General features: G+C 38.8%; 4 protein-coding genes across 4 annotated transcripts; all 4 read right to left on the bottom strand.

Annotated features, from left to right (window-relative positions):
- Positions 1–211: 211 nt before the first annotated feature.
- On the bottom strand, positions 212–1,670 carry faslg (Fas ligand (TNF superfamily, member 6)). Its single transcript, XM_033965438.2, has 4 exons — positions 1,329–1,670; positions 923–983; positions 779–847; positions 212–695 (listed from the first exon to the last, which is right to left on the bottom strand). Exons 1-4 carry the CDS (start codon positions 1,617–1,619, stop codon positions 283–285), a joined length of 834 nt encoding a protein of 277 aa, XP_033821329.1. The 5' UTR covers positions 1,620–1,670; the 3' UTR covers positions 212–282.
- Positions 1,671–3,608: 1,938 nt separating this feature from the next.
- On the bottom strand, positions 3,609–13,389 carry si:dkey-86e18.1 (uncharacterized protein LOC557342 homolog). Its single transcript, XM_033965082.2, has 5 exons — positions 13,264–13,389; positions 9,574–9,614; positions 9,414–9,488; positions 9,130–9,325; positions 3,609–4,408 (listed from the first exon to the last, which is right to left on the bottom strand). Exons 1-5 carry the CDS (start codon positions 13,328–13,330, stop codon positions 3,915–3,917), a joined length of 873 nt encoding a protein of 290 aa, XP_033820973.1. The 5' UTR covers positions 13,331–13,389; the 3' UTR covers positions 3,609–3,914.
- Positions 13,390–13,748: 359 nt separating this feature from the next.
- Positions 13,749–15,650, bottom strand: caiap (CARD- and ANK-containing Inflammasome Adaptor Protein). The gene is given in 8 exon segments (XM_055221345.1): positions 13,749–13,849; positions 13,852–13,946; positions 13,948–14,181; positions 14,183–14,286; positions 14,328–14,423; positions 14,425–14,514; positions 14,588–14,709; positions 15,641–15,650. Coding segments are annotated over 8 exon segments (852 nt in total).
- A 3,540-nt stretch (positions 15,651–19,190) lies between these two features.
- jun (Jun proto-oncogene, AP-1 transcription factor subunit) lies at positions 19,191–21,108 on the bottom strand. The gene has a single exon (XM_033964823.2). The coding sequence runs from the start codon at positions 20,828–20,830 to the stop codon at positions 19,856–19,858; it is 975 nt and encodes a 324-aa protein (XP_033820714.1). The 5' UTR covers positions 20,831–21,108; the 3' UTR covers positions 19,191–19,855.
- Between the last annotated feature and the right edge of the window lie 3,654 nt (positions 21,109–24,762).

Here is a 24,762-nt window from a genome sequence, read left to right as displayed (position 1 = left end):
ATAATAAAAGCCAAACTTTATTTTGTGACAACTGTAGATATAAGAAACATAAGAAGGGCTAAATAACTTTTAAATAAGATTATAGCTCTAAGCCATTTGGAAAATAAATATAATAGGCTACAATATCGTTAGTGTTTACAAACAACTCATTTCCCATTTGTAAATTTATACAGTCATATTTTTTGTATTTTCTCCAGACATTATTTCATAGAAATCTACACTTACAAAAGTCAGACTCTGATCAGATGTTTCATGATAAATGATCACTCTTGAAGCAGACCATCAGATCTTGTAAAGTCCAAAAAAGTTGGCATAATGTTCATGACTAAGTAAATGTGGGTGCGACACGTCCACTAACACTCTGTCGTCTTTCTGCAGATGTAAAGCAGAGCCAAGGAAGCTGTCAGTGGTCCAAGCCTCCTGCTTCGGCGGGCAGTAACCCTTTCTGTGGGACTTCATTAGGGTCAAAGGTGAATTGCGGCCGGGTCTCCTCACAAACACAGTGTGCTCGAAGGATGTGGAGAGGCAGGTCCTGAAGAGAAGCTCCACTCTGGAGTAAATGTAATACAATCCTGTTTGATTCACCTGCAGAGCACTGTCCTCCATCATGTAGGACACTCCTCCAGCGGTGAAGGCCCGGCCCACACTCGGATCCCAGCGTAATGTCTTTTGGGTGGCAACATTTTCAGGATGCCCTGAAACATTATGAAAATGTGTCATTGATAACTAAGACAAGTGCAGATAGAGTCTAGATTATAGATTCCTTTTATAGCCTTACACATAACATGAGCTGCTGGTCTATCCTTGTCCACTTTTTTATCTTCTTTCAACGGAGGGTCATACAGGCCTAAAGCACATATGGGTTATTGTTCACAATAATGAATCATGAAAAAAAAAAAAGTTTAAAACTAGACCATCCTACCTATTTGCTTCTGTGGTGCATTGATCATATTCTCTGTGCTGCTGTTCAGCACATTAACCATCTAAAACATAGAAGTGTGCATGAGTACAGACATGTGTGGTTCACATCAAAGACCAATCTTCAAACTGAAAAAAAACAAACCCAAAACTTCCTGTGTTAGTGGACTGGTGGTCGCAGGTGGAACATGTTTCTGTCACCTTTTTCATTTGTGAATGTCATGCAACAGTGTGCAGAACTTTTCGCCAAAAAAAAGGTATGTATTTGCTCTGCTTCCACCATGCAACTCCTATTTAATCTATATTAACTTATTTCATGCTTTTGGCTTCAAAGCTTTGCACAAAGGTCAAACAACCTTACATCACATATTGTCTTAATCTAGTTTAATGTACTTTATCTCCTCCCTTACCTTTCTCATGTCTTTCAACTGTTTCTGCAAGTTCACGGTCCACATAGCTCCCATCCCCAGGCTTGCAAACACCAGTGCGAACAACAGTAGTACCACACCAACCAGTCTGGAGCTGGCCCCCATGCAGCCACGACTCCTCTCAGGTCTTGTCACAGTTTCATGAGCTGGAGGGAAGGACCAGCATGGTACCAGGTTTGGAAGTGTGCCATGTGGGTTGGGATGCCCCCCTCGATCCACAATGAACACCTGTGGGTATGGGATGGTTTGGTCATAGGCGTGCTCAGAGCTCATGGTGCAGGTCTGATGGAGAGCAGATCAGGGAACTGGTGCTTATGAAGTATCTGGGTGTAGTGGTGTGTTGTCTATCATCAGAGGCTGTCATCACTTTGGTCACCTCCTCCATTTCCCTCCCATGTATGACCTAAAATCTTAACTTTAAGCTGATTTCTATCATTTTACAAATGTAATTCTTGCAAATATTATATACAACCTGAAAAATAATGCAGATTCTATTTTAATGTTCAGTGTTTTTTGCAAACAATTATCTCACATTATAAAATATTAGTTGAGAACTTGAAGCATTACTTCAACATTAAATTCATGTTTATTTAATGTTCCTCTTTCCAGTTAGTATTTTATCCTATCCTACTGGCTTGCTGGCAGAAGAAGACATCTAAATCTTCATTGAAGTGCTCAACATTTTAAGTAAAGAGCTTCAATGCGAAGAAAATGTAGGTTAGAAACATGAGGAAGTGAGAGGTTTCTGCTGACCCCACTTAACCACAAAAAAAAGGACCACAGGAGACATATAGATAATAAATTTGACAAAATACAACTTTCTAACAAATTTTCTGGAAAAGTATTTTAAAAAAAATGTTTTTGAATAAAAGAAGCAAAACTGGTCTGATTACTTGTCAAAATCGTATGTAAAATCTGATTGCACATATGTATATTTAATACAGTAGCTCATCATTCAAGTGTAAATAATAATACAGCAATGTAAATAATGATAGAGCAGTTTCAGTAGCACACAGAAGTACTTTTGGTGGGAAGATATTGCTGCCACATGAAAAGCGCTTATGTTTCAGCTCACAAAGACAGAGCATCAAGTGGTAAAAAAATAACCCCAACCTATACATGAGCTGCGAGCTTACTGGAAACCTCCCCATTCAAGTTTTCACCGACTTCAACTCAAAATGTCTGAATTCTTACTGCAACTAACTGTTTTGAAAACTGTGGCTGGATCATTTTCCACTGCATGTCATTTAACATTTGGACTGAAGAGAGATAATATTAGTTAATTCTGCATGTCTAGTGGTTTTTGTTAAAGGGCACTGATATAACCACATAGGTGGGAGCTTGAGATGTGCACTGATGTTCCGTAGCAATCTTAATGTGCAGCACAAAAAACACTATCAAATGTGATTCGTGGTTATGAGATTTTTAAAGTTGTTAAGTTAAAACATAATTCTGTACCAATGCCAAGTTTTTGGACATTGTACTCCCTAAAGTTTGTGAAATCCAAAAATCAATTTTTTGTTGATTTTTTATGCAAATAGAACTCACTGATACTTTTCTGTATTAAGTAACATATTAATATGCAAGTTCTAATAAATACATATTATAATATTGCATTTTGTGTTTAAAAACTTTGAGCAGTAGTATTTTGTAGTCAGTGACTTCAGTTATAATTTACAGTTACCCAGTTTTTCCAGACACAATCAGAGAACGAGAGAAACCTATATGCCTCAGTCTCATAGGTTTAGTGCAAACCTAACCATACCTGCATCACTTCATGTTTCTATTTCCCCGAAGTGTCATGCTCAGGGCTGTCCTGTGGCAGGGTAGAGTGGGCTGAGGGGTGTGGGGCTAACCAGTGCAAACTACCAAGGAACGATGAATTCATGGCTAAAATGAATCAGAGTGGGAGATAACTACCTTACCTGGAGTCGGTTTCTAGGTTTGTCTGTACAATGTGGTCAAAGTATCACACATTCAATAAGTTTCTTTATGTGTACATTTCCTGATACTGCAGATTTTCTGGTTGATTTTACTATTTCAAGATGGAAATCTGTTATGTAAATTGTAGCTGGATGTTATAAATTCTACAGTCAAACTCTGTTGTAATTTATTACTTTTAAGACACAGTTGTTAGTTGAAATTTGGCCCTTTTACCTTGGGCTGAGTATTGTACACTATAACACGCCATTTAAAAAAAATCTACATGCCTTATTTACAAGTCAAAGTTTTTCAAAATAACAACAGGCTAAACTGTGACCAGGTGACCGTGACAGGTCTATTTATTTTCTTGTAAAATCAATCATTGTGTCAGCCAATATTGTGATACTAATAATTTTTTAATACACTGGGCAGCCTTCCTTTAATTGAGATAGATTATGTATAAACAGTGCCATATTTAAAAAAAAAATTATAACTTGAAATAATCTCTTGAATATTTTATTGTCCCAGTTTATCTAAAACATACCGTTACAGTGTGCCCTTAAGTTCCCCCTCCAGGCTGAAGTGGACATGGCTCTGTGTGAGCGTGTATTTACATTTCTCTGACTGTGACATGATTGTCCCGGGTCATCCTGCATTGTCTTCTTCATCTGAAGAGGAGTAACAATCCAGCCCCAGTAGATGCCTCTTCTGTGCGGCACACTGTGGTTTTTCAGACATGGAATATCTGCACTCATCTGACTTTGTTGGTTCTTTCAGTCTTTGATTCCTATTTGTGAGGTTTTGGTGGCTGGAGTATGTCATTGCAGAATTACCTAAATTCGGGAGACCCGATTGCAAAACTCTGGCAAGATTGTTTGTTTTAGTCAAACCCAAAGCAGCAGCTGCACCTCTAAATGGTGCCACTGCCACTGCAAGCCGTGATTGATCAAAACATAGAGGTAAATCCTGGTCTGGGCTGTCCAAATTAGGCAGGGCCTGGTTTATCTTCCTGGTTTCTGAGTTGTTCAGAAGTGCTTCTCTTGTAAATGTCTTTAGATTTCCCGTACAACTTCGCCCTCCACTGATGTCTTCATTCAATTCACCACCCCCTTCAATAAACGTTGCGTGTGGCTTTTTAACTGGAAATAAAAGACATAAAGAAGGTCATGAACAACAGACAGTAGTTTGGCCTATGTTTTTGCTCGTTGTCCTGTTTTATCAGCTGTGAGGTTGCATGTACAGTATGCCACTTGTAACCCGGGTGAAAAATGCGGATTCCCGACTATATCAGTTCCCTCTCTCCCTCCCGTCCCCCTCCGCTGTGTCCCTCGCAAATCTCACGTGCCCACTCACGTGACTCGTCGCCGCCAATCAGCGCCCATATTAGCCGCAGCTACACACACCCGGTAGGTGCGAGGCTAGCGCGAGGAGTATGCGCCGCCGGTAGGTTTAAAGTGCATTTACGTTCATTTCGCCATAACAACTCTTAAACTTCATTAAACTTACTCTTCAACCATAGGTACTGACCATCGAGGAAATGCCACATCAGGAGTAATATTCGATTTCATAATATAAAGGGGAATTGGTGAGTGTTTGTTTGCTAACGGTAGCCTAGCGCGCTCCATTCATTTCTAATTGACGGTTAGCATTGGGTTTTAAACCCGGTTTAGACCAATAGTTTTAAGCAAACACTATGAAACTTATATCACGCCTTTTGCCAGTTTATATCATGTTATAGTCACGGTTGTAATGAATATCAAGACTTTGATTTGTATATATGAACGCTAATGGTCCGAGTGCTCAAATGCACATGCGCACTTTCTATGCACACGATTAATGTTGCCCCATATTGTACATTGTAATTATTGTCATGATTATTCACTGATACAGCTAGAATTGTTATAGATTTTTGCAATTGCTACTTATTTTTACTGAAATTCAGATTGTGTACACATTGAACTGTATTGACTGAGGCCATGGTCCAATGTTCACACAGGCCAGGTTCTCATTCCCAGATGGCGTGCTACAGACTAACCCTCGAACCTAAATCGGGAGACTGCTACCAGTGAACTACACCTGCTCTGGTCGGGCCAGTAGGAGGCTTATCATAGCCAGTCCTTTTTGCCTCACAACTCCACTCCACTCCGCCCCTAATCTGCCTCTCATCGTCAGGTCAAATTGACCCAGCCACAATCTACCTCCAACATATTTATAAACTGACTCCAACTTTAATCATGTGACTCTCACTTCTCTCTAGCCTCATTCCATCAGTGTGTGGACTGTCCCACGCACAGAGTGGACTATTGATCTACTATATGCAAACGTAAACATGCATACACCGCTTCCCCACTGCCTCCACTGGGGAAGTCCGACCACAACCCGATCTGCCTGTTGCCCCAGTGCACTCCTATTAAGAGGCAGCCTGTAACAACCATCAGGAAATGGGACATGGGTGCTGACACCAAAAGGCTGTTTTGAGTCCACAGAATGGAGTGTTCTGCTGGATTCAGATGGAGACTACCAAAGAGTGCATTACAGACTCCATACATTTTTGTTTGGATAGTTTCAGTTAAGACTGTTAATAACAAACTCTGGATAACCAGTAAGGTAAAAGCAGTGCTTAAGATGAAGAAGAGAGCCTACAATAATATTGTAATGAAATCTACATCTTTATAACAATAAAGATGTAGATAAGATCAGGAGGGTATGGAAAGAGGTTAAGATCTTTCTTGATAAGGCTAAGGAGGTTTATGGGAGTAAAAATGAGAAAACATTTTAGGTAAACGATATCTGAGGTGTGGAAGGGAATGAACTAAGCCAAGGGGTGCTGTAGTTGAAGGGAGCAGAGACAGGGAAAATAAACGTCACATATTTTTTAATCATTTTGATTGCCCACCATCCTACTGCACCAGTTCTCCTGTCCCTCATACTCCCCACCTCAGCTGCCCAACCCTGACGATTCCAGCTCCTCTATCACCATCTCTACGGACCAGATCACACAGGAGCTGCAAAAGATTTGCCCTGGGAAAGCAGCTGTTTTCAACCTAAACCATTCGCCCTAGCTTGGAAGACCTCCTGCACAGGGATGGGATGATATACGATAATATCGTTAATCGCGATAAAAAAGGTCCGCAATTAATCGTTCGTGGCATTTTTTTATAATCGCGATCATTGCGCACGATTATCATCGCCTTTACGGCACCACACTGCCTCATGTTTCCAGTTCCAACGTTTAGATGTTAGTTTGTGGTGTTTGGCCACTCTGACATAGCAATGACACTTGTAACTTCTGTGCTTATCTCTGTCTGAACTATATTCTGTCAGATATCAACAAACAAATCTGATCCGTAATGCTCCACAGGAACGTACCAGCGCGCCTCACCCGTGCGCACAGATGAGACGCTAATGTGTGCACATCTTAGATTTTTACCTACAATAATGCAAACTGCAGAATAAAACAACACCTTTTAAACAATAGACAAATTAAGTCTAATTCATACAGCTGAACACAAGTGTACCAGAGCGCATGGTCCGAATGCGCATAGAAGCAATGATAACGATTATACACGGTATATTTTTCCTACAATTAAGTCAATAGCAGAATAAACCACGCTTACCGATCGAGAACAGCATCCAATCCATCAAAAAATAAGGTCCTTTACTCCTGAGTCCACTGTGGGATCTTTACTCTTTGCCATGAACTGCTCTGGGTCCGAGATGCCTCTAGTTTAACTTGTACAAACATCCACAGTGTCCTCGATCACGATCATGGCATTGAGGAGTACACATTTTCTTCCGGGTACGTCTGTTTACGGAAAACCATGGCATGTGATGCATCATCCTGTCCCGCTGCTCATTGGCTGTCACTAAATGTGTGTGATGTAATTGGTTGATTCTACAAGGGGAAGAGTGGGGCGTAAACTTTCAGTCATCTGTAGCACTGATTCGCTGTCTGTGGCCTCAGTAACCCACAACCCCCACCTTATTGGCCAACACTGGTGTCAATCACAAGCTAACGCATGTGTTTAGCACTGAGGAACAAAGTTGGCACTGTCAGAAGTTTATTATGCCTGAAATCGACAAAAGAAAGGCAAAGAAGTGACGGAGCCGATTTCATATTTGGAGTACTTTCCTGCAGCAGATTGGACATGGAGGATCTTATATTGTGGACATAATTTCTTGACTGGATTATATTCTCTGGACCTTTACGGAACAAGAGACCAACTTTGTGTGAATATGTTGATATTTGACAACCAGAGCGCTCAATGGTAAGTGAAGTCCAGATTCACACTTTGTGACTTTGTAAAAACATCTTTCCTGTCAGCGCTGTGGTGATTGCAGGTGAAAATGGTTTGCATATCCAGAAAGACGAGCGCCGCAGCTTTCATTTGATGTGTAGATTGTTTGTGTGGGTGACGCAGAAGTGTATGTACATTGCTGTAAAGTTGTAAAGTAGGCCCGGGCCGTCGGAACGTTAACAGGTTAATAATTATGGCGATATCGTTAATCGCGATTATTTTGGCCACGATAATCGTGACTCTAAAATTTAATATTGTCCCATCCCTACTCCTGCATCTTCCCAGTGCCAAAAAAAGGGGCGGCCTGTGGTACTGACCTCACACCTGATGAAGGTACTAGAGCGCCTCATTCTGCACATCGTCTCTCAGGTAAAGCCAGTTCAGGACCCCCTTCAGTTTGCCAAGAAAAATGTCAGGGTGTAGGACTCTGTGCTGTACCTGTTGCACTGGACCCTCACACACCTTTACAGGAAGAGTGGTGCAGTGACGATTCTATTTAAAGACTTTTCCAGTGCCTTTAACACTACTCATCAAATCGATAACATCTGCAGCTTTCTACCATCTAAAAACATTGCAAAAATCTAAGGTAAACTGTCAAAACCAGACTTATCCATGCATTTGTCTCCAGTAGGTTAGACTATAACGTCCTGCTCACTGGCCTCTCGAAACGAGCATTAAGACAGCTGCAGTACATCCAGAACACTGCTGCTCGGGTCCTGACTAGAACCAGGAAGTACTTCACACTTGTGCCCTTCTCACGCTTGTGTACAGGTCTCTTCATGGACCAGCACCAAAGTACAACTCTGACATATTAGTGCTATATGAACCATCTCACACTCTGGGCACCAGCAGGAGGCAGGTCCCTTAAGTCCTCAGAGTCAGGACTAAAAATGGGGGAGCAGCATTTCAGTTTTGTGCAGCTAAAACCTGGAACAATCTTGCTGAAGATGTGGGATAGGCCTCTACTTTGACAATGTTTAAATCCAGGCTCAAAACGGTTCTGTTTAGCTCTGCATATGACTGAAAGGTTTTTATTCTGCTTTTTCTGTTTAAATGTTAATTTCCCTTAAGATTTATGTTTCAATTTGTTGTATTGTGATTTTAATGTCTTTCTTATTCTATAAAGCATTTTGAATTTGAGTACAAATTGTACTATACAAATAAACTTGCCTTGCCCATTCACGCCCTCCTCCTGAAGGGTAAGCTCAACCAGGCAGGGCAACCCATCCCTTGTGTCATGGTTCACAGATTACCTCAGGGACAGATCATAATCAGGAAGAAGAGTAGTACAGCAAGGAAGTAACTGACTGTATTCTATTTGTATTCATCATTGCACTGGCCTATTTATGGTTTGACGTATGACTATTTTTAATGCCTATTTTAAATCTCTGTATATCTGCTGGAATGTCTGATGTATTGTGGCAGGAATACTGAATTTCCTTCAGGATTAAGAAAGTACATCCATCTAGCCATCTATAACAATTTTAGGCTTGTATATTATTTGTGCAGTGTTTTATTGTTGAACTTTGTAAGCTTGGCAAGAAGCATTAAAATGCACTGACCAGCACAGTGTGATTCCTGCTTGTCAGCTCGTCTTTTGTAGGCTTTGTAGGCTCGAGGTGTCCAGGGCTGGTGCTTACACGAAGGGTCAAGCATACGCAGTTTGGTAATAAAGCTTTTATATTCTTTTTCCAGAGCTTCAATTTTAAGATGAAACTCTGCAATCTTCCTTTCTGGATAGTGAGTCAACTGGGACTGCTGAAATTTAAACAAAAGCACACATCTTTATCAGTACAATTAGTAATGGTTTATATAATTAAGTAAATGGGTGTATTGTAAGTGCTACCTGCAAGTAATATTCCATTTCATTCTTTATACTGGGAATCCACTTTTTCACTGCAGTGGAAGTGTTAAGGGTATACTGTGAAGAAAGTGTGAAGCCAAAAATATGAAATTAATGTTCAGTCATCAATTTAAGCCTTCTATAAATAGACATTTTATTTTACCAGCTTGGGTCTTGGGTCTCGTGCATCTTTGAGTCGCCCCACTTTAGACATATAAATGTTTAGTAAGAGAAATGGTGGGGAGCAAACAAAAGGTATAGGCTATAGAAAATATGTGACTGAAAAAATTACAGTTCTAGATGAAGAGTAATCCATTTGTGAAGCTCGGTGAGATTTGAAAAACAAAGGTTTATTCTTTGTTACAGCAGATACGGACAAGACAGGGCCTAGGCCTGCTCTGGCCACAGACTGGTAGCCTTTCGGCATCCCAAGTCTCTCTGCTAGAGCGTCTCTCCCCCTGGTCCTACCCCCCCGAGCATCTGAGCTCTGTAGCTTTGTCATTCTGGTATAAATACTCATACATTTCAAAGCAGAGTGACTTGTTTCACACCCATGAGATAATAAACTTTTACACCTGAGGACAGATGAGACAACAAAGGTTTTCCTGGAGGATGGAGACAGAGCCTTAAACACATGTTAATGTCAAATAAACCTTTTTTTTTTTTTTTTTGTATTTCAAAACTCACCAGGCTTCACAAACGGATTACTTTTCATCTAGAATTGTAATTTTGGATTTTTGAGGTGGTGCTTTCGAGTCATTTTGATGCAATAATTTTCACCAACCTTGAATTTTTGGGTCCAATAAAATTGACTTTTCGTTAAAGTTCAGGAGGTTAAATTTAAGGGAGTGACTCGGAATAAAATGATAATCATAATAACAGAACATTTTTCCTGTGACTTTAACATTGTACCCTCTTACAAAGACAAAGACAAACAGATTTTCTTTTCTGAATTAAGAGCCATTTTATAAAAGATGCTTGATTTGCAGGTCTGCATGCGTGCTTCATTAGGTCCGTTGTTTAAAATTTACCATGCCCATGCTCAATGAAAAAGTTTTGACAAAATTTTAATGTTTTCAATGAAAACTGTTTGAGGTGATGTCCTAAGTACAATGGTGTGCGCTTTTGTTAAACACGGGTTTGATCCAATATAACCTACTTCCTGTAGATTATATTTTATGTGGCCATAAAAATAATGTTTTGCATGTCCAGACATGTTTTATTTTTCATTATTTTTCAAGTCTCATCTTACTTTTTCAGGTTGTACTCCCATTTTTTTTTCTCGTTTTCTATGCCAGTCACTGGCATGTCCATTCCATTCTTGTTTACTACTTTATTTTTGTGATTTTCAGGGCTTACAGCGAAATTTTAATTAGAAGATTCTCAGCCCTCAGCTCAGGCCTAATTGACTCTGTGCACAACGGTAGCTGGCTAGTTCCAATCAGAGGGACAGTCGGCCTGACCATTTCTGATGTAATGTCATCCCTGTTATGTCCCTAGGCCTTAAGTTCTTTTTATTTGTTAGTATTGGCCTGTTATGTTTAGTGTGTGTGACTGAATCTGTCCCTTTTCCCCCATGAAATCCTGGCTGTGTGACCCCTTGCTGGTGACCGTTTCCTCGACTGGCAAATACTGTGGCTCACCTGCAGCTACCTCCCACTACTTAAGCAGATTCAGCACACCTGTTTGGGGTTGCTGGCCTTTGTGGCCAGGATGCCATTCTGTATATGTCTCATTTAGTTTGTTAGTCACTTGTTCGTCCTTGTGTTTAACCTTCTGTGTGAGACACAGGTTTATTTTTATTTTTGTGTGTCTCTTTACTTTGTCAATCGATTCTGCTTGTAGGCTATGTGACTCATGTTCGTTTTTGGACATTCGTGGATTTGTTTTTGTCCCTTAATTTTGTCACTCGTTTTTGTTAAGTCTTTCAGATCAGTTTTTAGTAACTTTAACTTGTCATTTGTAGGAGATTGTTATTTTTTCTTTCTTGGTTTAGGTCCTTTTGTTTTATACATTTACTTAAATATTTTAGATCCCTTTTGTTTAGTTTATCTTTTACGATCCTATTCATCAAATTACTTCTTTATTTTACCTTTTCTCCATCTTGGTTTTTGTTTCCTCCCTGACCCTAGACAAGCTGGGTCATAATAATCCCTATGAGATCTTTGCCAAGTCACGCTATAATCAATAAATACTGACAGACTGGGCACGGAACAGGGAGCTGTCACTAAAACACTTTACAAATGCAAGGAAAACTTCATCGAAGGACACTTCTGCTTTTAGAACGTCTTTGTGTCAATGCTAATGCTAACTTATATTAAAACATTAAATGTAGCAACAAACTAACTAAATTAAATTTGTTGTAAAGACAACCCATTAGGTGTAGATTATTTCAGTCAGTGGTGTTACTTAAATATGTACTGGGCTCAGAAATTGGCATTTGCATTAGCCCCGGATCCCTGACAAACAAAGAAATACCTTTGTAAACACAGAAGTGCCCTCCGGTGAAGCTGCATTTCTAAAGTGTTCAACATGATGTCACTGACGTCACAGCCTGATCTGTCAGGATTTATTGATTTTGACATGGCTTGGCAAAAACCTCACAGACATTACATTACACTGGAAATGGTTGAGCTGACTGTCCGTCTGATTGGAACTAGCCGGCTACCGTTGTGTACAAAACCTAAATGTTTTTTTTCCCCATTTATTTCAAGTAATTAAAGTAGCAATACAAATTACTTCACAGAATGAAATAATCCAAGCAGCACCATACAAAATAAATATACAAAAAAGAGAAACAATACAGGAGGATATTATATAATGTAAACAGATAATTTTTGTGAAGGTTTTAAGGAACTTTTGCATCCCCTGTATAAATTTCAAATATTTGTACAGACACATGAGTTCATTTCAGAAAGCAATGAAATTTGGCTTTGCTTTAAGAAATCTACGTTTGTGTATATAAAATTTGCCAGTAAGTATCAAATTACTAATCAAGTATTCAACATTTTTCAATACAAAATATTCCAAATGTAATACTATTATAACTGAGGGTAGGTATGCTATTATGTATTTTAATACTATAATAATATATCATCCCAAAATAGTTTGACCAAAAAACAATCATAAAATAAATATTCTTAACTTCTCTTCAAAATTATATATTAAAAAAAATAATCTTTACACTAGTATATGTAATGTTTTAAAATGTTTTTCCTTCATTTTTTGTAATAAGGGGTATTATGAATATCTAGATCTAATTTTGGCATGTTTAAGACAAATTTGGGCATAGTACCTTTCTTTTGATTTTTTTAATCAAAAAATCTATAATTCCCAATATAATTCTGAAAAATTGGGAATCACATTGGAATTTCTAGACAGGCTTTTACCAGGCATTCAAGATGGATTTAAGCACATTAGAGCACAATTTATGGGTACAGTCTATAATGAATTTGTTTTGAAGAGCACTCTAATATTGTACCATTGTCATCTAATTAGAGTAAAAACACTATTCCCCCGTAAGAGAGGATATACTAAACCAAATTGAATCTTGGGACTTTGTAAAGTTTTGTAGCCATTTTAATTTTAGGGCAGCATTCATTTTTTCAACATCAATTACATTCATAACTCCCTCTTCAATCAGCTTAACCATGTCTCTTCTTATTGTGATGTCCCTTATTGTTCCACATAAAATCGGACTTAAATTAAATTATGAAATGAAAATTTCAGACTGAAAAGGAAGAGGGGCCTACTAGCACAGGGTTAGCACAGATTGGTAGCATTTAGCATTCTCACTTCTCGGAGCATCAAAGCAAACAAAGTCCACAGTACTTTGTAGGCATTAAGTGTTTACCTTCTCGTTCCTTCTGAAGCCACAGTCTGTTTAGCCGTCCTTGTTGTTTCTCTTCGTTTCTTGCCATACTGGACTTTAACACTAGCCACAAACGCGCTGCTACATGAAACAAACAAACAAAACCACGTGACTGTTGAGACGTCACCGTCACGTGACATCAGGCAGGCGCTTGGGTCGTTCAACAAACATGTGAGTAAAATAATATTGTTTAAACTTAGTATTATTAATGTTGTTTTCTTTTATTAAGAGCGAACACTATTGAGCACATATGTCTTTCACTTGTCCCCAATTATGCAATCAAATAAAGTATGTCTTTTGTGTCTGTTGTTCACTGGTATATACAAAAATATATGTTTTGTAACTGAACAGAGAATATAGGAAATTGTGCCTATTCCTTCCAAATATCGGAATCTGTGCATTAAGATTACAAAAACGTAACCACTTAAGCATCTATCTAATGTCACTGAATCAGTGTAAATGTTTCACTACTTGACTAATAGCATCTTTCTCTTCAGTAAAGTTGTGAAGTTCTCCTGCTCTGGTGTGCCTCCATTCTGTACCAGCTGCAGAGCTGTCAATCCCACACTGTTGCCTGGAGATTTGCTTTCTTCATTTGACTGCTGCCCTGTCCCCAGTCCACCAGTTTCTTCACTACTTCCTGATGCTCACCACGGACTGCACAGATTGTCTTTGTTTTGGTCTGTGGAGTTGATCTTTGCACCAGCCTCTAGAAGTAGGGTAATCACATTGTCATGGCCTTTTTCCGCTGCAACATATATTGGTGTTTTCTTCCTTGTATTCCTCTCATCTATGCATTTCTTAGATTGTAAGAGAGCTGAGACTATGCTGACATGACCTCCAGCTGCAGTGTAGTGCGTAGGTGTACATCTGTTCTTATCGTTAGCTCCTACATTGGCTGTGGGACAACAACGAAGTCACATTTTGAAGTTTTCCCTTCATTGCGGCGAGATGTAAGGCACTTTGCTTGTCACTGTCAAGAGCATTTACATTCAAGAATTTGTTCTTAATGTTTTGCCTGGTTAAATAAATAAATAAAAATTTACCTTAAATGATAGCAAAACATTCACTATGTTGCTCTCTTCTGGAGCTATAGACAGAGCAGTTCTTCGGAGCTTGTCCTCTGCCTCAATTTTAGCCTTATTTTTTTAAAAGACATGCTACTATCTCTTCATTTCCATGTTGGCTGGCTACATGCAATGGTGTGACTCCATCCTGGGCTGTTGAAATAATCTAAAATGGTGATGAAATGTTAATTAAAACAATACATAGATTTCTATGCTATAAATTACCTGATATCAATTACCTGAGCTCCAGCAGCTAGCAAACATTCAACAATGTCAGGGTTAGGTAATGTTGCTGCCACATGCAAGACTGACAAATGGTCAGAGTGTAGCCTCTGGATTGGCTTGTTTCTCTGATAAGACTCTAGACAGAAAAGAAAACAGAGAAGAATATCATTTTAAGCTCACATGTAACTTTATGACCACCTGTCTAATACACTCAATTACATTAAAACCAAAGAGTAATATCCACTATGCATTTGGGAAAATTTTCATCAGAAACAGTGATTTGCTTTTACTCCTGGCTATATTTACAAGAGTTTTGTCAACATTAACCTGAAGACTTCTGAATGTCCCATCCAAGTAGACAGTAGAAGGGGAGTGTATTCTTGTTTGTCAAAGATGTTTATATTTCCTCCAATATCAATCAGTGTTAAGAGAGCTGTGTCTTTGTTCTGTTTCACGGCAGAGAAAACTGTCGAGTTTAGGTCCGCTTTACTCATTGCTCTTCTGGTATTATCTGATAAAATAGAATTATTTTACAACAAAGTATTTAAAAAAATGATTCAGTTCACTTCACACACATTTTAAAACACATTCACGCCATGCAAAACCAGATTTTAGCATGAAACATAACTTCCCAGAGGATTATTTGCTGTTTGGGTACATAGATTATATAACCAAAAATGCATCCTTTATAACTTCCTAACTCTGAACATTCACACTGTAATACCAATTTAATTGCAATAGATTTAGCATATTTTGTCTACTACACACAAGACTCAAAGAAATTATAACGGGTCTTATTTAGTCACTAGTAAACAAGGAGATGATGAAACTATGGTAAGAACCAAATCAACATTTTTCTGACTTGCTGCTGCCTCTTGCACAAGACATTGACCTGCCCGCACACATGTTATTTGCTTTCTTTTACATTATCTATTATAAAATCTGAGCTCAAGTGCAAAACCACATCTAAACACGATCTAAACGCCCTGGAAAAATACTGCATGTGACAGATATTAATAGCTCTCTTCAAAATATTGTAGCAACAAAAAAAAAACAAAAAAACTCACCAAAAAGCATCTTTAAGCCTGCATTATGATGTATTGCTTCATTTATAATCTCATAATTTATCTTTGCCCCAGCTTTTAGAAGAGCAGTGACAGTATTGTCATGGCCTTCTGCAACTGCTTAAAATAAAGCAGTTTTATCCTGACCATCTCTAGTTTTGATTTGTGCCCCATTTTTAAACAAATCCTCCACCTAATGCCAGTCATCTTCCCGGGCAGCTGTGTGGAGGCTCATGGTATCTTTAACTGTATTTTCTGCAGTAGCTTGTGTTGAAGTCTGCTCCTCCATTGCCTCAGCACTCCTGGTATTCTGCATTGAATTGTGTCTTGGCATCAAAAGTGTGTATGGCATTATTTGTATTTTTTTCTATTTTTTCAATCAATTTCAAATGGCCAGTTTTTTCTGGGTTAGTTATAGTTCATTCCAGTTGTGGCACCTTGTTTTGCTTCTTAAAACAGTCTTCTTTTAAAACAAGCTCAACATTGTTTCTTTGATTCTTCATAATGTCATGCATTATTTCCTCATCCTGTTCATGTTGCTTCCGTATGTCTCCGATATGCTCATTCACAGTCATTACATATTCACAGATTTGGTAATATAGCTTTGGTTCTGCCCCCATAAGATATGGATATATGAACTTACGCCAGACTCCTTCACCATTTGCCTCAATTACTTCCAAAATCCTTGAGTTTTGTTCATGCCAAGTTCTCATTGTTAAAATAATAGATTTCTTCTTTGTAAGATTGGCTTCTCTAACAGTGTGATCAAGCAAGTCAGCTGTGTGCAAAATCCCACAGATTAGAGCTTTCCTCTTGGTCTGAAGAACGTTGATGACATAAGGATTGGCACCATGATATGTAGCTTTTTGAAGATTTTGAAATGTTGTGATCATTTTAAAATGATCAGTCTTTTTCAAAGTTCCAACTGTATGTCTGTGTTGTCTGTGTTTTGCTTTCTGCTTATTGCCAATTGAACCACCAGGCAACTGCACTTCCTAAACCTGATCCTTGCATTGTTCCAAATATTCAAAAACACTAGTGTGTTATGGTTCTGGTTGACTAATCGCCAAACTCCAAATGGACATCCAGTGGTGACATACACTGTGGGTGAAGTGTCTTGCCAATGGACACAATGGCAGCTTCCACTAGAGTCACTGCTGCCCCATTGTGGCAAGACCTGAAAAGATCAGGCCGGTATGACTGTATAGTATTTCCGTTCAAATAAGACAGGATTATGCAAGTGCAGGTTTTCTGTTGCTGCTGCATTAAAATCTTGTTAAAACGGCCACTGCTTTGAGAGCAAAATGCATGATTATGTTGTTTTTGGATATTTAGCCTTTATTGCTCGCACATCCTGATTTATTTGATAAGAAGTTCAAAGTGTTAAGTGTACAGGCCAGGAACATTGAAATAATAATAATAATAATAATAATAATAATAATAATAATAATAATAATAATAATAATAAAACCTATTCTATCTTTTACGCTATTTTTGAACTTCTGAATGCCAGTAGACGCTAGTTAATTGTATGCTTATCTTTGTCCCTGTAAAATAGTTGAGATTCCTTCAATAACTTATGCAGGATTTGCTCTTTTGTCGCAGCGTCGCCTCAATTCCCGTAAACCACGCCCCTATGTTGTGACGTAGTTGTTCCGACTTGTCTCTGTCCTTATATGGCAAGAAGGGCCCCGCTTTCCGGAATGATGTCATGTTGTCCCAAGTTTGGAGCGCCGTGATCAAGTAATTAGACATGACAATTAGACACTAGGTAGACTTTATTGCAATACATATTTATTACTGTGTGTACCATAAATAATAACTATAAGTTGTCAGATGATTTATAGTTGTTGTTGTTGTTATTGTTAGTTATTATTTCAGTCATTTCAAATCAGAGCTAAGCTCAAACTCAAACGCCACCTTTTGTTTTAAAGGTGAATCTATTCCTATCTAAGCATGTTTTATGAGTTAAAATGGGCTATCACATGTAAACTTTAATCCATTGTTTGTTTTTCAAGTTTTTTTTTTTATTGTGGTTTATTTATCATGATTAATTTTGTTATATATATATATAATATATATATATATATATAATATATATATTATTATATTGTATTATATATATATTATATACAAATATATATAATATATTGTTATATATAATATATAATATATTATATAATATATTGTTATATATATATATATATATATATATATATACTATTATTATGATATATATATATATATAAGCATATATATATATTGTTATATATATATATATAGGTATATATATATATAACAAATTAATCATGATAAATAACCACAATAAAAAAAAAACTTGAAAAAACAACAATGGATTAAAGTTTTACATGTGATAGCCCATTTTAACTCCCTCTAGTGGTTTATATATATATATGTCTCCCTCTAGTGGTTATATATATAGTATATATATATATATATATATATATATATATATATATAATATAGATATATATATAAAAGCCGGAATTAAATAGTTTGCATTGTAATTAAAAACATTATCAGCTCTGCGGCTCTAAACTGATTGACACGTCATGTTGTCCTGTCGCTCGAGCACAAAGAAAGGGTTTGTCTATGTCTCCCTCTAGTGTTCACTTTACGGCATGACAATTTTACCGACACATTAATGTTAGTAATCGAAGTGTTTCTCAAAACATCCTAAAACATAAAGGATGTGGATTGATTAAAACTGAAACCCAAATTACATATTCCCTTTACATTTCCATATAGTCCAGTCTTAATAAATTATTTATCGACAACTTTGTTAATCATCATCCAGAAGGTGGCTACTGTTCTACAAAAAAAGGTATACTATACTATACTATACTATACTATACTATACTATACTATACTATACTATACTATATTATACTATACTATTGATATACTAATATATTGATATACTACACTATACTATACTATACAAATACTATTGATTTACTATATTAATACTATAATATATGAATATATTGATATACTATACAAATACTATTGATATACTATACTAATACTATTAATATACTATACTATACTATATTATACTATACTATACTATATTATACTATACTATTGATATACTATACTATACTATACTATTGATATACTATACTATACTATACTATACTATACTATACTATACTATACTATACTATACTATACAAGTGATCCTGATACTGGGTCTGTTGTAGCCTATAGTGCGCACATTGGTCTTACTTTATGGTTGGTTTGTTTGTGTCAGTTTTGTTTGTTTTCTTTTCTTGGACAGGGCCGTGTATCTAATTACCAGTAAAATTATGATATCTGTATTTTCTACTTAGGCGGCCTAACCAGATCAAGGTTTGCTTCAGTTCAAACAATCATTTAACTGCTTCATGGAAGCACTTATGGAATTTACCTGAAGGCATTTGGAACACAGCTCTTATTAAACATGTTTCAACATGTTTAATTGTATGAGATTTTGACAGGAGAGGGCACACCCACTTTACTGTCACACAAAAACACACAGGCAGGTTGCTTAAGTTTCTTTCATTTATTTCCTTAAATATCAATAAATTTCTGAAGTGCTCAGAAAAACATAAAAAAATTATACAGATTTTGTTACAAATGGTAAACATAAGTACTCCAAGTTGATCTTATATACATATAACAATGAGTGAAACCCCATTAAAGAAGTTAAGAAAAAAACAAGTAAATCTTGAAACTTTCTAACTTAATTTCTTACAATTAAGAAAAAGTACATTGTACTGTAAATCAGAAGTCAGGCAGCTTAAAAGCAACTTTTCAGCTGTTAAACTTGACATCACAGCCGAACTCGGCTGAGGCCAATATGGCTATAAGAGTCTCTTTGAGGGACCTTAAATCCTCTAATACTGAAGTCCATGATGGTCAAGGTCCATGCATGAGGACTTGGTCAAATAAAGTAAAACTCTGTCCAGTTTGGCGCGAAACAGAAACAGAAGAGTATCCTGCTTGTCCCCATGCCCCTCTGGTGCATGAGTACTGTCACTGTCCCGGGCCCCTCTCTGGGACGCACCGCTGGAGTGCGCGTGCACTCACTGAACTTAAAGTGCGAGCCCCGGTCCTGACAGTGTCACGCCACATCGTCCCATCGGCAGAAGTGCCTCTCACTATCTCAGGAAGCGTTTGGATCAACTACAGTGTCCACTAGTGTCCTGTGGCTCAGAAGGTCTGGAGCTGCTGCGTCAACATGAGCTGGCAGCCGCTGTTCACGTGGTTCATCACCTTCTGTTTGAGCTGCGCCACTTGCTCCCGGAGCATGTTGGCCGTGGAAGCCAGCTCGGAGTTCTGCGACTTGAGTGTCTTCACTTTGTCCTCCAGTCGTGAAATCCTCTCCAGCTTCCTTTTCCGGCACTTGGACGCAGCGATACGGTTCCTCATGCGCTTCCTCTCTGCCTTAATACGCTCCTGACTCTCCATGTCAATCGGGGAAAGAGGGGGGGTCTCCCCGGGCATCTCAGGTACGGTCTGGGGCTCCTCTTTGAGCGTAGTGAGCCTCGGCAGCTGTCCGGACGAGGACTGTCCATACATGGGTAGTTGAGGAGGAGCAGTGGAGAACGACATGGTCGGTGCTGAGTTGGTATAGTTGGGCGCCGAAACAGTGCTAATGGCCGGGTTAAACGTGTTCAAGTCCTCGTAGACGGGAGAGTCGGAGCGCATGGTAGAGTTATTATTGTACGTGGCGCCAGCCACAGAGGAAACCGGTGGCAGTGCATTGTTGACAGTGGCCTGGGCGGAGGTCACGTTGGTGGGAGCGGGCATGTGTTGGTGGTGAAGCTCAGCCAAGGCGCGCACAAACCCCTCGGCGAAGCCCTCCTGCTCGTCCGTCACATTCTTGGGGCAGATGAACTGCGTCGGGGTCGGTGTGGTTGTGATGAGTCCGTTGCTGGACTGGATAATAAGTCGCTCCAGCTCTGGGGAGGCCAGCTTGAGTAAACCCACGTCGGGAGAGGTGAGGATGTCGCTGGCTTTGGCCCGGAGGTGCGGCTTCAGAGAGGTGCCTGTCGGGTCGGACAGGTTAAGTGTCATGTTGTGTTTCAGAGCTTTGGGGTTGTTGTATCCGTAGCCCGCGCTGTCGAGCTGGGAGAAAGCGTTGAGTGAGTCGTCATAAAAAGTAGTTTCCATCTTGTTATACATAGAAAAAACAAAAACTAAAAGTCAATAAAAGTCTTATAGAGAACTTTTCGAGTCTTCTTAGTTTTCAGATGAAGTTTCCGAGCGTCTTCTCAGTTGGTAAAACTTCCAAACTTTGAAAAAGCGCTTTTTCCGATACAGAAAGACTGACTTACTTCTTTCAGCGGGTGATGTTTGTTGTATCAGTTCAAAAGCCAAAGTATCCCGAGTTTCCTCAGTAACTTCCCTACAGGCACCTTGTCTCTGTGTGGTGCTTTCTCTGCCTCGAAGTGTATACACTGAGCGCGTACAGCGTGGAGCGTACCTTATCTGCGGCCGCTGCCTCTCCAAAAATAGCCATGATGTCATGACGCGGCGCTCTCATTGGCCGGAGGGCGTGTCTATAGGCGGAGCTCGGACGTCAGATAAGGCGCGTTGCCTTGACGACCACCAGAAGATTCTGAGTCTCGCGGTGCATTGTGGGATGACGTAATGGTGAAAGGAGAGCGTCGCGCGGTGCATTGTGGGATGACGTATTGTTTTTGAATCTCTGGTTACGCGCTTTACTGTCAGTGGTGGGACAGCCTGTGTGAGAACGCGAGCTTCAGCGGGGTCTCTCTTTCTCCTCCGTGCCCCTTAGACGCGAACAGCTGGGCTCAAAACATCTGCTTTCTCTCAAATTCAGCTCAATTATACTCACAGGACTAAACACTTATTCCATTTTAGTAAACTCTTTACGCAGCGAGATGAAGGAAAACAACCAAACTGGTTGATCTGACTTTGTAGAACAGTTTACAAATCTATCATTATAATATGCTTTATAGATCTATAAATGTGGTGTGTGTGTGTGTGTTTATTTTATTATTATTATTATTATTATTATTATTATTATTATTTTTGGTTTCTCATAGTTAGTAATAAAAGAAAATCAGCACAGGCATAAGTATGCCACATATTCACCATCTTTAATTATTAACCCTTTCTGGTTATTGGCCCTTTATACTAGCCAATTAGGAAACTTTGATCTCTCTCAGTAATATCTCTCCAAAATGTCTGAACACTTGAGCTTTAAAATCTACCGGGAGCGATTGCTGTACAGGGCACATGACAATCCACCTGCCCTCTCTTTTAGCGTGGTTGTTTAAAAAAATACACAAAAACAACTGTTCTGGGGAACCTGGGAGTTTTTCCCGCCAGTAGAATTTTGCAAAAACATATATATTTTCATTTTAGTTATTATTTTATAATGGGCTTATTAAAAAAGTTCTTCAGATCTCATCTATGCTTAAACCTATGTATCAGACAATAGGCCTTTTCTTTTACATATTATGTGCAACAATTGATTTGAAGTAAAATGTTCAATTCAATAAGCCTAAAAATAAACTGAAGTCACTGTTGCTCTAGACAGGACAGCTTTGTGTTTTGCTCAGTTAGTTTTAGCGCATTTTAAAACCTTTTCACAATAAGGCCCATTCTGCAGTTTGTCAAAGCACGTTGTTTTATTTTGAAAGGGTTTTGAGAAGTGTTTAGTTGAAATTAACGTCGCCTTGACCGTAATGTTAACAGGTCCGTGGCCTTGACACAGCAGTATGTGCTGGATGAACTTTTTCGAGATTTTGGGCTTCAAGGTAATGAACACACGACGTGACGGCGCTCTACGGTAAAACAAGGCCGAAAGAAACAAAGCACCGCAGGGGAAGTGTTGTCCGCTGACAGCTCCTCAGAGCCGCAGCAGAGTTGGTTTGTGCCAAGGGGAGACGGGGCTGCAGGCTGTCTGCTGACCGGTGTACCACTCCTCCACTGCCTAACAGTGATCTTTCCCTTTCATGTCAGGCCTGGTAATTGGTGTAGTGCAGTCCATTGTCCCCTGCCCCATGGTCAGAAATCACTGCTGGTCTAATGGCAGGAGGTTAACGGGTGTACCTTACGTCTTCTCCAGTTCTGCTCACCGCCTCCGTCTGGGACACTTTTGCCCCCTCAGCTTTACGGCCCAGTATCCCCACCGCACAACCTCTAAAAATGTCTTCCCTGTGTGACGAGTAAATCAGTTCCCTGGCGCTGGTTCGCTCAAAAAGGCCCCTAAAGAGATGAACTAGATCATAAAACACCAACACAGCCTGACTTTTTATGACAGCTAATGTTGGCTTTATGCACTGTTGTATATGTCAAACTCACAAGATCAATATTGTGGGATGTAATATGATATAATTGGTTGACTTAGCTGATCTTGAACATTTTGATTTAACCACTTGTGATGATGGTGCCTTTAGTAAGAGTCCAGGACAAAAGCTCTAGGCCTATAAGTCAGTTCTTTCAGACTTAATTCTGTATTTCTTAACATGCTGCTTATCACTGAAATGCACCTTTGAGTAGAGATCACTAAAACTGGTCAAATTTTACATAACAATATAATAAAATGTGGATGGATTTTCATTTATATTTTTAGACTCACAGTTGAATGTTTTAGCATGGGGCTAAGGCTCTGCTTCTCTTTTGGTTTCTATGTGTGAGGTCAAAACATGGTGGTAACCACAGAGTAGTCTCTGCCAAAGTAATGTGATTGGCCCATGCAGATGTATGGGCCGCTTAGCTGGAAAATACTGTATCCTATAGTAGATTAAACTTTTGGAATAAACAGCTTTTATTTCTAGTTTACATTCATTTATTTCTTATTTTAAGTAGTTTTTTTGTTTTCTTTTGGTGTTTCCATAGAAAATCATAGCCAGCTGTTGTGCAACTATCACATATTGTTTTCTGTTACAGTTAGCTTAGCACTTCTGGACACAATTACTTTTAATCAGGCATGGCACCGACACAAAAAGTACATTACTGTATTACATTACTCTACAGTATTATGTAATGAGGAGACTTTAATATGACAACATTTTAATGTTTTATTTCATTGTAAATTAAACTTTTTCAGATCCACTACCAAGAGAAAAATATACTTTTACTTTCATTTTTGCCCAAAGTGATTTGATCAGCTCTTATCCTATCACTTATTTGATTCTTTCGCTCTCACCTCAGGCCTATCAGTGACCGTCCAGACCTCAGGATTTCCCCTCTGAAAGAAACAGGGCCAATGCATTGTTTTAGCCACTCTGCCAAATCTGCGGTGTTTCTCCATGTGCTGAACTTTAGTGAAGGAGTGCATCAGTGAGTTAACCAACACAGGGACACAGTTATTGATATGTTCTGCTGTAAAGTATCTTATCAAGTCTGTCTGACATGTGCAATATGATAACAATGCATCTATAGATTTGAGAAACATTTGAATTATCACTGTTGAAATTTTGACACATAATGTGGAAACAACGAGCAATACAAGTTGTTTTTCTTTTTCTGTCATTGCATCTAACTCTCTTCTCTTATTCAGGACCAGGTCAGAGGGCAGCAGTCAAGCACACAGACTTCCCCCTCCCGAGACACTTCTTCCAGCTTCAACGCAAGTCGTTCCCTGGAGAACTGCAAGACAATAGTGCATCCAGCATATCCCTGGTCGAATGTTTCTGGTAGGGCTCAAACTCCCTAGAGTCAATAATATCAAACTTTTGAGTTCTCAAAAACATAGTTGTTGCTATACTTTAAAGAGAAACAGATTTATCATTACACTGTTATGTACAAGTATGAACGGGTGGGTGTAATTTTCTAATGTAGAAGAAAGAGTGTGCTATGACAGAGCTGCTCTCCTGTTCTGATTTATGGGGCTGTATAAAGCCAGCATTCATTGGGTTTGATTATTACATGCCGCACAAAGTCTCTGAGTGATTTCTCATTGTTCTGCCCTTCACAATGACTGTTTGATGCCTGACAGTTTTTCAGCCTCTGTTTTAATTAATTTGCCCATAAAATGAACCATGATTCCTAGCAGCCACTCTGGCACCCTTAGTCTCTCAAGACTTTATTAGCCTCGACAATTAATCGTCACCAACTACCAGAGTAATCACATCTGAGAT

Source organism: Periophthalmus magnuspinnatus, chromosome 4, assembly GCF_009829125.3.
Source record: "Periophthalmus magnuspinnatus isolate fPerMag1 chromosome 4, fPerMag1.2.pri, whole genome shotgun sequence".
In the NCBI taxonomy this organism is placed as follows: domain Eukaryota; kingdom Metazoa; phylum Chordata; class Actinopteri; order Gobiiformes; family Gobiidae; genus Periophthalmus; species Periophthalmus magnuspinnatus.
Note: the sequence above shows the minus strand (reverse complement) of the source record. Positions and strands in the feature narration are given on the sequence as shown.

What these genes read in the sequence shown, in the direction of transcription:
- faslg (XM_033965438.2), bottom strand. Translation starts at nt 1,619, where the DNA reads ATGAGCTCTGAGCACGCCTATGACCAAACCATCCCATACCCACAGGTG. An exon ending in AGTTGAAAGACATGAGAAAG is followed by an intron (nt 984 to 1,328) that starts GTAAGGGAGGAG and finishes TCTATGTTTTAG; the next exon opens with ATGGTTAATGTGCTGAACAG. An exon ending in ACCAGCAGCTCATGTTATGT is followed by an intron (nt 696 to 778) that starts GTAAGGCTATAA and finishes ATAATGTTTCAG; the next exon opens with GGCATCCTGAAAATGTTGCC.
- jun (XM_033964823.2), bottom strand. Translation starts at nt 20,830, where the DNA reads ATGTATAACAAGATGGAAACTACTTTTTATGACGACTCACTCAACGCT.
- si:dkey-86e18.1 (XM_033965082.2), bottom strand. Translation starts at nt 13,330, where the DNA reads ATGGCAAGAAACGAAGAGAAACAACAAGGACGGCTAAACAGACTGTGG. An exon ending in GCTTCAGAAGGAACGAGAAG is followed by an intron (nt 9,615 to 13,263) that starts GTAAACACTTAA and finishes ATATGTCTAAAG; the next exon opens with TGGGGCGACTCAAAGATGCA. An exon ending in AAATGGAATATTACTTGCAG is followed by an intron (nt 9,326 to 9,413) that starts GTAGCACTTACA and finishes TTTAAATTTCAG; the next exon opens with CAGTCCCAGTTGACTCACTA.